At 37.5% G+C, this 16,939-nt stretch overlaps 1 protein-coding gene across 3 annotated transcripts in view; it reads left to right on the forward strand.

The window, feature by feature from the left end:
* Positions 1-16,939, forward strand: part of LOC126236473 (cleavage and polyadenylation specificity factor subunit 1) — a 328,004-nt gene that overhangs the window by 72,861 nt on the left and 238,204 nt on the right. For all 3 annotated transcript variants that reach the window (XM_049945805.1, XM_049945806.1, XM_049945807.1), the window contains one exon: positions 9,756-9,936. In XM_049945805.1, coding sequence (XP_049801762.1) covers positions 9,756-9,936 — 181 coding nt within the window. The remainder of the gene's footprint in view (positions 1-9,755; positions 9,937-16,939) is intronic.

Genomic DNA, 16,939 nt, shown 5'->3' on the forward strand with positions numbered 1-16,939 from the left:
CCTATACCAGGACAGGGGAAGCAGCTGTTGGGTCTTCAGGAAAGCCCCTTCCACACTGCCCATGAAGAGGTTGGCATAGGACGGAGCCATCCTGGTTCCCGTGGCCGTTCCCCTTAATTTTTTGTAGGTCTGGCCTTCAAAAGTGAAGTAATTATGGGTGAGGATGAAGTTGGCAAGTGCGATAAGGAAGATCGTCGGGTGGGCATTGGGAGAGGTAGTATTCGAGGGCAGAGAGACCATGGGTATGTAGGATGTTTGTGTAAAGGGATGTAGCATCTGTGGTGACAAAGGTTTCAGGTGGGAGGGGAGTGGGAATGGATTTGAGGCGTTCTAGGAAGTGATTTGTGTCTTTGATGTAGGATGGGAGTCTGCGGGTGATTGGTTGGAGGTGTTGGTCTACCAGAGCTGAGATATGTTGTGTTGAGGCTTTGAAGCCTGCCACAATGGGACGGCCAGGATGGTTCTCTTTGTGGATTTTGGGGAATAGGTAGAAGGTAGGGGTATGTGGCTCAGGTGGAGTGAGTAGGCATTTTATGTTGGTCTTTTGTGTTATAAAAATGACCATTTGTGCCAAAACAGTCTCATTTATTTGGTGTGTCTTACAATTTCTGCAGTTTTAGAAAGGCCTATTTTGTTTTATCTAGCAGTGACAAAATAGACATAATCAAATCGAGAAACTACACCATTCTTGGGTACTATTTGTATTAACAGCTTATACAGTATTAGACAACGATATTTCAATTTTTTGTGTAGCAAAGCGTTTGACGAACTTTGATGAGGTAATAGATTCTTTCACAGAAAGGAAAGCACGCCATGTAAAGCTGTAGCAAGATTGGAGAGAAAACAGTGCTAGGAGCTAAGGATTGAAGAAATGTTTACTGTATTGCTTGTGTCTTGTCTTTAGTGGTTTTATGTATCCTATATTTAATTTTGTATTTATCTTAGAAGAAAGATTAAGAAAAGGCAAAACTATGTTTCTAGCATTTGTAGACGTAGAGAAAGCTTTTGACAATGTTGACTGGAATACTCTCTTTCACATTCTAAAGGTGGCAGGGGTAAAATACAGGGAGCGAAAGGCTATTTACAATTTGTACAGAAACCAGATGGCAGTTATAAGAGTCGAGGGGCATGAAAGGGAAGCAGTGGTTGGGAAAGGAGTGAGACAGGGTTGTAGCCTCTCCCCGATGTTATTCAATCTGTATATTGAGCAAGCAGTAAAGGAAACAAAAGAAAAATTCGGAGTAGGTATTAAAATTCATGGAGAAGAAGTAAAAACTTTGAGGTTCGCCGATGACATTGTAATTCTGTCAGAGACAGCAAAGGACTTGGAAGAGCAGTTGAATGGAATGGACAGTGTCTTGAAAGGAGGATATAAGATGAACATCAACAAAAGCAATACGAGGATAATGGAATATAGTCAAATTAAATCGGGTGATGCTGAGGGAATTAGATTAGGAAATGAGACACTTAAAGTAGTAAAGGAGTTTTGCTATTTAGGGAGTAAAATAACTGATGATGGTCGAAGTAGAGAGGATATAAAATGTAGACTGGCAATGGCAAGGAAATTGTTTCTGAAGAAGAGAAATTTGTTAACATCGAGTATAGATTTAAGTGTCAGGAAGTCGTTTCTGAAAGTATTTGTATGGAGTGTAGCCATGTATGGAAGTGAAACATGGACGATAACTAGTATGGACAAGAAGAGAATAGAAGCTTTTGAAATGTGGCGCTACAGAAGAATGCTGAAGATAAGGTGGGTAGATCACGTAACTAATGAGGAGGTATTGAATAGGATTGGGGAGAAGAGAAGTTTGTGGCACAACTTGACTAGAAGAAGGGATCGGTTGGTAGGACATGTTTTGAGGCATCAAGGGATCACAAATTTAGCATTGGAGGGCAGCGTGGAGGGTAAAAATCGTAGAGGGAGACCAAGAGATGAATACACTAAACAGATTCAGAAGGATGTAGGTTGTAGTAGGTACTGGGAGTTGAAGAAGCTTGCACAGGATAGAGTAGCATGGAGAGCTGCATCAAACCAGTCTCAGGACTGAAGACCACAACAACAACAACAACAACAATATTTAATTTTACGTCACCCAAAACAGAAAGTTATTAGCTAACAGGTAATAAAGAGTGCAAATTTTCTGAAGAGTTCTTGTTCTCCCAATTACAAATAATCCCATCCAGTATTAATTGCAAGAGTTGTTGTTGTTGTTGTTGTTGCTGTTTTTTAAAATAAAGAGAGGCAGCCTGCACAAGCCATGCAGTACATCCCTCTTGACCAATCCTTCGATTCAGGAACTGGTTATCGAGATACTGACGAACATTTAGTTAAATGAGGTGGAGCACCATTGTGCACAAACTATGCATTCATTGGATGGTATCTAGATGTACATTGTCAAGTAAATGAAGCACCTCAACCTCATTTCTGAGAAACTGTAGCGACATTGCCCAGTAAGATGTTATCATAAGAAATAGGGACCAATAAGATAATCATGAATGATTTCATCCCACATGTTGCTGCTGAACAGAACACAATTAGACAGACTAAAAATGAATGCCAAGGCCTTGTGTAAATCAGAGGGTAAGTAAAAACGCATGTCCGAGGGTCATTGCCATAATTGGGGGGTCTTTGCAGCGAATTCCTTTCATAACTTTCTAACGAAACGTTTTCACACCCATGTTCATATGAGCACATCCTACATTTATGGGAACCAGTTTCTAAACACCCTGTATATTGTACCCCTTTGTCTGATGTGCTAATGTTGTTTACTGTTTTATACGCCTTTTAATCGCTGGACACCTAGTACTATATTGTGCACTTTCTCGGTTTTTCCTTTCGGTTACTCCACCTGATGTTGCAATTTTGGGCTGTCGTCACATGGATTGTCTTTACTAGAAAATGACACTATATGTATCAATATAACAAAAACAGAATTTCATAGAAGTTGGGGCACCACAGACAGGTGGAGAAAGTTGTACCTTGCCATCAAAAATATAGTGGGAAGCTATTTTTTCACTCTTAGTTACTTTCACACTGTAGCTGCAGAATGCTGATTCCATTGCCCCAAAGTCTTGAGCAGATTCATTCAGTCCCCTGCCTCAGATAGTTAGTTTCATGTTCCATAGATAATTTGTATGATTAATTGTAATGTTGTGAGATGTCTTTTTTACATTCACGTTACACATTCATATGGAAATGTGGTGACATGCTGATCACGTACAGGGTATTCTTTTTTTTAAATACAGATATGAACAGTCAAGGAGAAACTTCTTCAGTTTTATTTCAAATTTAACTTTGCTGCCTATCATACATATTATATCATAAGGTAGGTGATCAAATATTTTGGTGGCAAAATTGTGTGTCCTTTTTTGTGTTCGAGACAACAGAAGGCTCTCTGTATCAAGTTGCAAACTTGCATTTACTTTTTCGAATACCATAAGATATCCTTAAGGGACGGAGGTGCTTTTTTTTGTGATTCTCAAAAGCAAGAAGCTATTTCTGACTTACAGAATTATTTATTATAGTCCTTTATGTGCATGATAGTCTAAATTAGTCTGAGGCTGCACATTTCTGTAGGCAATGTGAGAAGGTGGAATTCAAGTGTAGAAGCAGCAAGTGTGACCTCAATATTGACTAAACCAACCTTCATGTTTGTGAATTATGGAATGTAGTAAATAGTTTAATACAGAATTTTTACGTGCATATGGAGTGCTGAACTTTTATTTCTTCACAGTAGTGACTTTATGTTTGCTGAATATTTTATTTCTGAACACTGTCATTCTGATTTCATTTGTAGAATTACATGTCTTATAACTACAAATCCATAAATTAGAAATGGAGACATATTCCAAGAACAGATCACTTACACAGTTCAGATTAAGGTGATGCAATGGCCTTGGGAATGGCATCCAGGTAGAGAGAAAGTGAAGTGTCTGTGGTGCATAAATATCTTGAGGAACCCGTTTCAAAAACTGGCACTTGTTACGAGGACACTAAATGCAGTTAATGTATTCTGCCATTGCTGCTTGGTGGAACAATTTCATATTTATCAATGAAAACACCGATTTGAATGTTCTACACTATTTACATTTTTTAACGTGTTTTTGGCGTGCAAAGTTGCCTCAGATAACAACTGTAGTGCACATCATACCTGAAAATGTATCTCCGTATGAGTGCCGCCCCCCCCCCCCCCCCCTTCCTTTCACCGTTCCCCTCCACACACACACACACACACACACACACACACACACACACACACACACAGAGAGAGAGAGAGAGAGAGAGAGAGAGAGAGAGAGAGAGAGAGAGAGTGCTATTAGAGAGTGCGGAGGGGATGGAATTTTTGGGATTCATGTGTAGCAGCAAAGAGAGGGTATGTTGTCAGCAACAAAGTGTTGCTGTGCTCAACAATGGATAAAAGTGTACTGCCACCGAAGAACTCTGGAGGAGAGCAGATACGGCCATCCAGCAATCTTGAGGAAGACAAAATCTTATTTGTTGCTAGTGGTTAGTAGAGGTAATTGTTCAGAACTATTTGAAACTGGGTTACCTCCCGCATTAATGCACACTATAATTACGTTGTCAATGAGCTGTTTCACAGTTTTTGGAGAGGTGTTACATAATACAGATTTATTGAAACAATCTTACCAAATAAAATTCATCTTAAATTGTGTAGTTGTGACGTAACACAAAACATTGAAACTAAATGTTGCATAAATCTATGAAATATCCATGTTGAGAAATAAGTTAAATAAACAGAAAATGGTGCAAGCTATGAAACAAAAGAAATAACCATCCAGCACCACTCGTATATTTAGAGATAACAGGGAAGTGAAAGGTAATTCCAGAGGATGGTTAAAAGTATAGTGGTATCAAGCAGCAATGATAAGCTTTCGAGGCAGTACACAATTAAAATAATTGAGACAGGTGACTGACAGCCCCAGAGGCGTAGTGCTACAGGGATTTATTTCGTCTTTTGCAGACCATTAAAGAATGAAATGAAGAGATATCCAAGTCAAATAGGGGCAGAAAAGAGTTTGTTAAAGGCAGTCTCCTAATGAGGCACAACTTAGAATGCCACGTATTATGGCATCTGAATCAAGTATTCTAACAAGGGAATTGCACATACTGGTCATCATTGATTTTATCCAGATTTATAGGATATGCAGGGCTTGGCCAGAAATTAAATTAACAGAAGTGTGAGCTACAGGTGGCCAAGGATTTGGGTAAAATTAATGTTTTTGGCACGGGTCAGGTGAGGCATGAGCCATTTATATTAGTGCAGTTTCCACTTTGTAATCAGAGGGTCATGGTGTTGAGTCTTTATGCAGAAACTTTTTTATTTTTCTTATTTTCAACTTTTACATTACTTTCACTGTAAATAAACCGAAATAATGCTCAGTATGTTGTGTTTATTAATATTTTTATAAAAGGCATGAAAAAGAAAGGAAGAGAAAAATTTGGGATTGAAAATAACTTTCCATGAATGGATTATAGTTAAAGCATACAGGATGTTCTTTTCAGTTGTTTCATTTTGACCTTCGAGCAGTCCTCGGCAGCTGCATGTGAACAATAAATTCCCGATGCAGGGAAAATCAGCCCATTAGCTATTGGGGACAACACCAGCTATGGCTATGAAGCTCAGTTGCTTGCTAGGTCTCGATCGAATAATGTGAATTTTTCGAGAATGTTATGAAAAATATGGACTTAGCTGAAAATATAAGAGTGAAAATATTAATGTGGTTGGAACATAGGTAGAAGAAGAACAGAAGCCGTATGATGATAGCATCCACAGTGAAGCGTTGAAGCACCTATTGAAAATGATACTGGGTTATAGTTTACCGTTTTTGGTGAAAAACTACACTAACATAAACTGTTCATTCCTCAGTTGATCTGTGCCAAAAGAGCTATTTGTTGTAAGCACTGTGCTGTCTTGAGCTCCTACTTCCATTGCTTCCATTCCTGGATTACCTGGATGAAATCAGTGATGAAGAGTAGGTGCAGTCCCCTTGTAAGACAAAATAAGTGCTGGTTGGAAATAAATAGATGTTATAAGCAGTTGAAATGTAGAAAGCTAAAGTGAACAGAAAATCTACTGTACTATCATGTTTGATGTCTGTTAACCACACTTACTATGTCCCAGTTTAACTCTGTTTTTAAACTGAGAATAGCAGCAGTTCTTTTATCTGCATTTTGGTTTAGTGCAGCATATAGTTAAGATATTCCAGAAAATATACTTTACCATTCTTATTGCTTTTAATGAAATGCTTTCAACTCACCAGAGTGAACTGTTTTGCTGTGTAGAACTCCATATATAAACAACTGTCATAATTTGGCTTTATTTATATGTAGACGAGAGGCCTGTCAGACTGTTAAAAGAATTCATGTCACACATTTGGTAAATGAAAATGACAGGCAGAAACGACAGGCCAGACCACATGTAGGAGCAAGTTGAATAATTGTTCCAGAACTCCACTTCATTTAGTGTGATGATTGTCTTGTGTTGCATTACTTACCTAGACAAAATTTTGTGGGAAAAGTTAATACATTTCTGTCTTCATGAATATTATTCTTACAATTTTTTTCACACGATAATCTAGTTTGGTGTAAAGATGTGTGGAACTTCGTATGAGATCAGTGAAATAAGAGGTTTTCTAAATTGGCTATTAACTTTTCAGAATGCTAGATAAAACTCGTAATTTAGGTCAGAATGTTTCCAATAAAGCACTGAAAATTGTCGAACATGGTATTGTGAGATACATTAAAAACTCTGTTAATGATAACTCAATCATATTGTCTTAGATTGATAGGAAATTTGAACAGTATGAGAGACAAAGATCATTTACAGTTGTGGAAATCCAGAAAGCAACAGATGAGACATAATGTAGAAGAGATAAGACAGGGACATATTAGAGCATCTATTGTAGTAACTTGAATGCTTATGTCCTACTGATTGGCATGGCCATATCATGGTTCAGTGGACATGTTTATAGTACTACTGATTTGTTATGTGGTGTTTGCTGCTAGCAAGCATTCACAGAGAAATCTGAAACAGGCTTTCAAAGGTAGCATTTCCAATGTAGGCCCTTTTTTGTGATAATTAAGACTAAACATTTGGCTTAACCATAATCATCAGTCCAATACCACATTTAATACAGTCACTAGCATGCAGTCTGAAAATATTAGACCCATAAAGAAGCATGATTGTCGAAGATATTACTTGCTTAAAGCTACTCATTGAAAGCAAAACACAGCACTTTGTTTTGTTATAATGCGACACTCTGGCTCATCAGGCTGAACTTAGTACTTGCTAATCAGCTTCACTATACTTTTTATTCTGGTCTCATCTTTCTTTCTGTTGACTACTTGTTTCCATAACTGAAGACATGACCATAGGGCACCAGTTGTTGAAGTGAACCATTGGCAGTTTAGGGAAATGACTGTTCCCAGCTGCTAAAAGACACTAGTGTAAAAGCTCCAATCTGACCAAACATTCATTAAAAAGTGAGGAAAATAGGAATTACTAGTGTCAGTATTGAATGCTGCATAGCATCATACAATGATTTTCACGTAATTAGTGGTCTATTTAGGCTAAGAGGTTGTAATTTTTTTCGGTTAATTTGTAAATGAATTGTTGGTTTGTTTTTTATTTGGTCACTTTTGTTCTTTCAATTGAATTTTTAAATAACTTTTGACTTTCTATAGTCTAGTACTACTGATAAACAAATGTTTTATTTTAAAATCTCTCTCTTAGTTTTTGACAGAATTTCTATTTAATCCACTTCATTTGACCCATAGTTCTTCCTTGCCCCCTCTCTGGAAGACCAAACCATTTAATGCCCTAAAACAATAATCATATTGTGAAACCCCAGCTTTTGTGGTGTAAAAATACTTTTTTATGATGTAAAAATACTTTTTGTGTTGAACTGCATTAGAGCCACAAGTTCTGCTTTGTGATTGTTATACTGTTGCCTTGCAAACACCACTTTTGAGAGCAAGTGAGTGATTTTCAAGCAAAGCCATCTGCAGTTGGTGTGGGATGTGAAGAAGGATACTGACTGTACTTGTCAATTGTTTCTGGCCAACAGTAGTGGTTCCAACCAAGTGAGGTGGTGCACTGGTTAGCACACTGGACTCACATTTGGGAGGATGACGATTCAGACCCTTTTCCAACCATCCAGATTTAGATTTTCCATGATTTCCCCTAAATCACTCCAGGCACATGCCAAGATGGTCCCTTTTGAAAACGCATGAAAAATTTCCATTCCCATCCTTGACACAATCTGAGCTTGTGGTCTGTATCTAATGACTTCGATGTCGATGGGACATTAAACTCAGTCTTCCGTCCTTCCTGCAGCGGCACACTGTGACAATCAGCTTCATATATTTCACCTCATAATTATATCTTATCTCTTTAACATGACTTTCCATTGTGTGATTTCCTTAACAGGAATATATCTGTCCGTGATAAACATTTTATTCATACAAGCCAGTTCACCAACAATGGTAATTGTGTGAAGCTGACTTATGTTAGGTGTAGGAGCAGTTCCCAGTTTTAGTATTTCCATACTTGACATGTTTTATCCATTGTCTTACAATACTTGCAGACACATGCTTATATTCATAGATATTTTTCAGATGGTGGTGAATATCTACCATGGAAGTTTCTTGACTGTCTTGAATGTTAATGTGAAAAGAATCACAGTAATTTGTGAACAGTTCCATCAGATCACTAATTTCCATCAGTCAGGGAAAGATATGAAGGAGGAAGTGATAAGAATTGTAAACCTTTAACAAAATGTAGCTCCTGTTTCCACCTCTCCCTCTCTTTCCAAGAGAATTGCTGATTTTAAAACATATACAGAAAATTACTCTAAATCATGATCACTCCAACCCCATTCAATTCTGGATCTCCACCTGTCATTAGTTTTACACAAGATATATTGTTTGAGTTCATGTTGGGAAGTGTGTTTCTGTGGCCAAGGTCGGTAATGTATGCATTTGTGGTGGCATTCGACAGGAAGTTACCTGGCTTAGATCCTTATGTTGGTAGAAATTTTCATTCCTAGTATGTGACCAGTGAAGAATGGAGCGGCGGTTGTGTACAGTTCCCCATAACCTGACTGTGTGTCACTGATCTGGGTTGAATTCCAAATCTTTCTGCAGTTTCCCACATAATGAGGGTATTTGACAATGTTGATGGTCATTTGTCTGTAGGATGGGAACATTCATCTTGCTGGTGTGCTTGGCTACTTGGTGCAATTGAAGAGGGCTATGTGCCACAACCCCTCCTTTTTCTCTCTTTCATTGTCATCAACAACAGCAGTGCAACATTAAGTTTTATATGTTCTTACTACAATCACCTGCAGTGGATCCAAATACTTAAGACACAACAATTACACGTCACAGAGGTAGGTGTGTTGAAGGTAAGCCCTTCCATTTAGCCATTAGGTGGCTGAACAACCTGTTAGCAGTTCCCAGCAAACAGTGCCATTGTACTTTACCTTCTAACATGTCGTGAATGTATAGACTCATGGGCTATATTGAACAAACTCAGCTACAATCTCACATAACCTGGGAATAAAATGTTATTTATGATTTTCGTTACAAACTTAGTAAAATACAAGCACTTTTGGAAATGTAAACATATATGTGGACAATTTTTGTCAGTTTACAATTTGTCTCCTCTTCCATTTTGTACTCTGTGCAGCTTTATATTTTCATTTTAATGATATTTTCTCTTTTTATTTTACAGACATGTGTTTGTGAAGATAATTACTTATTCCTGGGCTCTCGCTTGGGAAATTCATTGTTACTAAGATTTACAGAAAAGGAGCAGTCAACAGTCTTTACACTTGAAGAAAAGACATTTGCTCCCAAACAAGAAGCAGCTAAGCCAGATCAAGCTGCTAAAAAGAGAAGGCTTGATACCTTAGGTAATATCCTTTTTCAAGATGTTTTCTCCCTGTTTTCAAGTAGCAATTTTTCTGAATTTGGGTTATAACATAACATATGATTGAAGTCAGATGTGTTGGCAGATAACTATTATACAGTGAGTCTGTAGGTATGCATAGGGTCTAATGTAAGGAAAGGGAAAACTTCCACAGCCTAAAACTGTATGACGGTGTTTTAATAGTCAAAATGCAGTTACTTTTTGACCAATTTTAGGTCAAACCATTTTGTCAATTTTAGTTTCATCCCTGAAATTTGGTCCTACAAGACTGCAAAATAACCATCTACAGCTGCCTTTACTACTTCGTGGACTCAAAGTTATTCCATCCACAAACTTAACTAAATATGAGAATAAGTGGAAGACCAGGGGAAGGGAGTTCATAGGAGAAAGGATGAATAAGTGTCATTCTTCAAATTCTTCAGTTTTCACATGGCCATAACATGTTTCATGCTCTTGACATGACATGTGATGCTTTTTTTTTTTACCAAATCAGATCTATTTCTTGCATATTTTTTCATCTAGTCACTCCTGAAAACTTCTGTTATACGGGGTATTTAAAAGTATTGTTTTGCCCTTTGCAAGGTAAGACATAAATAAAATTATTTTTGTGTTTCACAGAGTACTGGTATGTCTTACTTGCTTTTTGTGCAGAGTCACTCTCCTCTACCTTATGTTACATTTCTGGCATGAAGTGGGAGACCCATGACTCACTTATATTGTAAGAAATCACTATAATTCTCCTTAAGTTGGTTCAAATCTTGATGATACATTATTTTTTTCATTTGCTGATGGTCAGCATTTGACAAATGTTAGGGTGTATTGTGCACACAGCTGTCTTGTAATTAACTTTTTACATAAATTTACAGTACTTTAAAATAATTTCCAGAACATCAGGAAAGTGTTTCCTATTTAATAAGTATATGGTACTCTTTCTTCTGATATATGTGACACCAGTTTCATAAACTTTGAATCAAGAATTTCCTAGACCATGTTCTGCACTTCTTCATCTGTGAGTGCAGTTTTGAGATGTCTTTTAGAGGGATCATTTTCAGTTGCAGGATAGCACATAGTTCCTAGCTTTAGGAAATGAAGGAGCAGTCTTCTTGTAAATGCTCATCACCTTTAGATGAATTTTTGTTATTGGTAGACCATTCAGAACCAAGAATTTTATGATTGTGTGCAGTTTTAGTTTCTCTCTTTGGAACTGTACATAATACAACTACCTTAAAAAGTTATAGAAACAAAATCTAATTTTTGCCAACAAAAGAGAAACAATATTAATTAATACCATTGTCATTTCTTCATGCCAATCTGATAACTTAGCAGCTTTCTCTTATATTTACAAATTGCTCGAATTTGGTATCTTGTGCATAAGAGCACAGCATAGATTATTACAAACATTTTTTACTGAACAGTTCCATGCAAACCCAGCAGGAAAACCTAACTGTTTTTCCCCATGTTTAAAGATTTATTAGTCCTTGAAAGTCAGTAGCATAGTAGTAACATTTACATCATTCAAAAAACAGAGACTTCCTAATTTAAAGTAGTATGTAATACTTTGATCCTGAATTCAATATTAACTTTCATAAAGTGATTTCTTTATAACACTGTTTTCGTAGAATGAAAAATTGATCAAATGGACATTCACGGAATTTTCCACTAATCAGATGTTTCTTTTGCATGGAAGTTTTTAATAATGAAGCATACTGTGTGACATAAAAGTTTACTGAGTATCATACTATGTAATTTGGTTTCCCCAGTATACTTTTTTACATTATGATGTGGTACAAAACTTACATGTCAGCTGACTCTGGCCGTGGATGCCTACATAATTAATATGAGCATACTGTTTGTTTGTGTATAGCAATCATATTTGGGAATGTTGTAGGAAACAGTATCATGAATTGCCTAATTTACCCAATGGGACTTCTCATTCACCACTTTGGTTGCTTCTTTTTCAGTCAGCATCTTGCCTCTTTGTTAGTACACTGCACATTGTGTTTGTTTCCTCTGTGTTCCCGTCTTGATTTTTTCAAAAATTGGTTTCCAGTTGATAGTCTGAAGAGTTCTGGAGTACCAGATAGAGATCTCTTCTCAGCAAAATTTCTACAGATGAAACTTCTGGCAGATTGAAACTGTGTGCGGGACTAAGACTCAAGCTCGGGACCTTTGCCTTTCGCGGGAAAGTGCTGTACCAACTGAGCTACCCAAACACAACTCATGACCCATCCTCACAACTTTACTTCTACCAGTACCTCATCTCCTACCTTCCAAACTTCAAAGAAGCTTTCTTGCAGACCTTGCAAGACTAGCACTTCTGGTAGAATGGATACAATGGAGACATGGCTTAGCTACAGCCTGGGTGATGTTTCCAGAATGAAATTTTCTCTCTGAGGTGGAGTGTGCACTAATATGAAACTTCCTGGCAGTACAAAACAGTGTGCGGGACCGTGACTCGAACTTTGGACCTTCGCCTTTTGCAGCAAGTGCTCTAGCAACTGAGCTACTCAAGCACGACTCATGACATGTCCTCACAGCTTTACTTTTGCCAGTATCTCGTTTCCTACCTTTCAAACTCTCCTGCGGCCCTTGCAAGACTTGCATGTCTACAGGTGGTTTACATGAACTGGGAAATTGTTAGGTGTTTTCCTTTGAATTTGTCCTACAGTGTCAAAGGGTTTACTGTCAAACTCAGAATTATGTGGAATGCCTACCTCCTCCATCACTTCACAGTTTGATGATTCTCAGACACTCAGTCTGCTGGTCAGACAAGTCAACACCCAACTAATTTTGTTTATAATCCACCAAACAGATTGGTTTTGACTTCTCCCTGTTTTTCTGTCAGCAGAGGTGCCCATTTTTGCAGTTTGCCTTGTGCTTACATTTTGCTATTCCTTCCAACACAGTGCTAAGATATTTCTTTTACAATGAAAGATTTGCTCATGTCTCTGAAGTTCTGTATCTTTTATCCCACTGTAGATTTTCTGGTATATTCGTCAAAAGCAATGTCTTCATGATAGTCACTGTGTCAGACCTCTCATCTGCATAAACAGAGAAATCCCAGATACAACCTCATCTGAATTTATATTTACTGCTCAGATAATCATGAAGAATATGGGTGTGGCATACAGTCAGTGGATCGTCAGCCTTTCTCAGAGTCAAAATGTGGAGTTCTCACCCTTACCCTTGTCCGTGGTCTTCCACACTCTTCAGTCATAATATACAGTGGAATAATGCTGCTTTTTCCTCAATTGTGTGGTCATCCACAGTCTTCTTCTAATTATGCAACAAATAACATCACTTTGGAATTACATACCGAAAGCACTTTCAGTAAAATATCAAATATTTAATTCCAAAGTCTCTTTACGTGAATTCTCTATAGTTTCTTTCAGAACATAGTTTGTATTTTCCTCAGAATCATTTACAACAGTATCTTCCAAAAATTAAGTGTCACTGTTTCCAAAGTCATCAAGTAACTTGTGAACAATTTCATCAGTGGTCAGACTATGCTATTTCATGTTGATGCAACTAATGGATGTATGGCACAAACATGTCATTGTTGTCTTAGCAGCAAATGTAGCATTAATTTGCATGAGTGTGTGTGATTTTTATGTTTGCATGATTAATAATATTTACTGTCTTTATTTATAAATGATAACTTCTGTCAGCTGGCTACTCAAAGGCTGTATCCATGATTAACTGTGGGATCTGGGCCATTAATTAATTATGGAAAGTTATGTAAGTCGTGATAGACTAAATTGTTTTCTGCAATAATGAGTTGGAAATCAAGACTGTTATAACTTTCTGGTAGATTAAAACTGTGTGCTGAATGGGACTCGAACCTGAGACCTTTGCCTTTTGCAGGCAGATGCTCTACTGACTGAGCTATCCATGCACAACTTGCTACCCGCTCTCATTGAATCATTTTTGTCAGTACTTCAAACCCTCTGCAGAGTGAAAGTACATTCCAGAAAGAATATTATAAGTTGAGGAATTCATGTCATTTTTATAGTTACGAACTAGCTACCAAAGTGCAAAATGTTAGACTTCAATTAGAGACTCTTGAAGAGATGTCAAACTTTGCTCTTTCGCTGTAGTTGAATAGATAAAGATGGATAATACAAGAAATGCTGCATGAGGCAAAACAGTTTTCTGTTAAAAGGAAGAGCTGCTGACAGGCAAAAACATAAGCACAATACCAGAAAAGACTCATGAGAATGTATGTTCGGAACAAATCTCTCTAGATATGAAACATAAACAATGGGGAAGACCAAAATTAAATGTTTTAGTTACTTTGTAATCTGATGAAAATCAGATGACTTGATCAACTGGGGAGTTAAAATGGTCTGCAACAAATCAACAAGAAAAGGAATGTAATGAATTGAAGATATATGAGGGTAACCCAGGAAGTAACAGCCTGTTGTGCAGTTGCATTGTGCTGTTGGTTTCAGCTAAAGGGATTGTATGGTGACACAGGTATGAACGATAGAAATCTGAGGAATGGTGTGAATGTTCAACAGTGGATGACATGAAGACTCAAGTGAAAAATTAAATCATGCAAGACACTTATCAAGGAGCTCAACGAATTCCTGGTGGGAGACATTTTGAAAGAAATGTCTAGGTGAAGAATGAATTGTACAACATGCTTAATTAAATTTTCACAGCCGACAATGACAGGAAGTGTGAAGCTCATAGATGGGTATGACAAAAGTGGAAATAATGAATGAATATTAAGAGAAATAAAATAAACTTCAAATTTTGTAAGTGATATATTTTTTGTTAATAAAATATGTTTCTTGAATTTATTAAAGCCAGTCAGCCATTTCTTTGAAACATACCCTTGTGAAGTGGTTTGGTATATATTACAACATGAGTTATTTCAGGAAACTGTAATGAAAGGGAATGTGGAAGGATAGATATGAATATATAAGGCAGATTGTTGATGAGGCAGGATTCAGCAGTTAGCAGAAATGAAGAGGGTATGTCGCAGCTGACAGGAAAATAGAACTGCATCAAACCAACCATAGGGATGATAACCAAACAACAGTGTACATCTACATCTACATCTACATGACTACTCTGCAATTCACATTTAAATGCTTGGCAGAGAGTTCGTCGAACCACAATCATACTATCTCTCTACCATTCCACTCCCGAACAGCGCGCGGGAAAAACGAACACCTAAACCTTTCTGTTTGAGCTCTGATTTCTCTTATTTAATTTTGATGATCATTCCTACCTATGTAGGTTGGGCTCAACAAAATATTTTCGCATTCGGAAGAGAAAGTTGGTGACTGAAATTTCGTAAATAGATCTCGCCGCGACGAAAAACGTCTTTGCTGTAATGACTTCCATCCCAATTTGCATATCATATCTGCCACACTCTCTCCCCTACTACGTGATAATACAAAACGAGCTGCCCTTTTTTGCACCCTTTCGATGTCCTCCGTCAATCCCACCTGGTAAGGATCCCACACCGCGCAGCAATATTCTAACAGAGGACGAACGAGTGTAGTGTAAGCTGTCTCTTTAGTGGACTTGTTGCATCTTCTAAGTGTCCTGTCAATGAAACGCAACCTTTGGCTCGCCTTCCCACAATATTATCTATGTGGTCTTTCCAACTGAAGTTGTTCGTGATTTTAACACCCAGGTACTTAGTTGAATTGATAGCCTTGAGAATTGTACTATTTATCGAGTAATCGAATTCCAACGGATTTCTTTTGGAACTCATGTGGATCACCTCACACTTTTCGTTATTTTGCGTCAACTGCCACCTGCCACACCATACAGCAATCTTTTGTAAAGTGTGCAGTGGCTACCAGACAGGAAAGGAAGAAATGATCCATTATATAGCTTAATGTAGAAAAGAGGACAAGATGTGAGCATAAATAGGATAACACATTGGAAAGATAAATGAAGATCGACAGCCAAGGTGGGAAGGACACATGGAGGATTGGAAAGGTAGAAAACATGAGACAGAACACTATCACAAGAAAAAAAATGTTTTGTGGAGGCAGAGCAAGAGGAAGAATACAAAGAGGTAGATGGAACAATGAAAACAATTAATTTTTGGCAAAATAAAAAACAGATAAAAAGATAGATAAAAAATTTACTCACCAAGCAGCAGCAGAACACACACATAAGAGACAATTATAATTAGGCTCCTCCTTCAGACAGAGGGGTTGAAGGGGAAGGAAGAGGGATGAAGGAAAAGGACTGTAGAGGTCTAGGAAAATGGGTAAATTTCGTGAAAGTCACCCAGAACCACGGGTCAGGGGAGACTTACCAGATGGGATGAGAAGGAAAGAGGTAGATGTAATTTATAAAGTAAGACTTTCGGAAAAGCTAAATTACATTAAAAAAAAAGTTAAAAAGGTAATGGAAAAATTAAGTTTTGAAGGGGACATAGCTACGGTGTATTGAAGAAGTGTAACTGGTGTTTATTTTCATGTCAAAAATTACATGGGTGGTTAAGGCACCTTTGCAAGATCCAAATACTGAGATAGAGTACCTATCTTTCTGACAGTACCCATGCATTGCAGCGGAGGGTTTATATGTGATTATGCATGCAGCATTCTTTTCCTTAACTTTCTCCACACGTGCATCTCACAAGCCACTGACATACATATTTCTTTCTACTGAGCATCTAGAAAGAAACCACCTTGGAAAAAAAGAAGAAATGTTTTAAGAAAGAAGAAAATAAAGGACATAAGTAATTCTTGTATTTCATATAACTTCCATATACCAATCCAAATTGGGAAAGGATCAGGATGCCCCTAACTATTACTGCAGATATTGTTGGTAGCTAAATTTCAGCTATGTGTGCTTTTGTTGTGGCTGTGCACGCTCTGAAAATAGACTCATTAGGTCAGTTGTATAAGTCTTGATCAGAGAGGCAAGGCAATAAAGCCTGGCAAAGCTGTAACAATCACTTCTATGGAAATGAAATTTACTCTCAGAGTGACTTTTATTGTGTAAGCCTGAAA

Source organism: Schistocerca nitens, chromosome 2 (genome assembly GCF_023898315.1).
Source record: "Schistocerca nitens isolate TAMUIC-IGC-003100 chromosome 2, iqSchNite1.1, whole genome shotgun sequence".
Lineage (NCBI taxonomy): Eukaryota > Metazoa > Arthropoda > Insecta > Orthoptera > Acrididae > Schistocerca > Schistocerca nitens.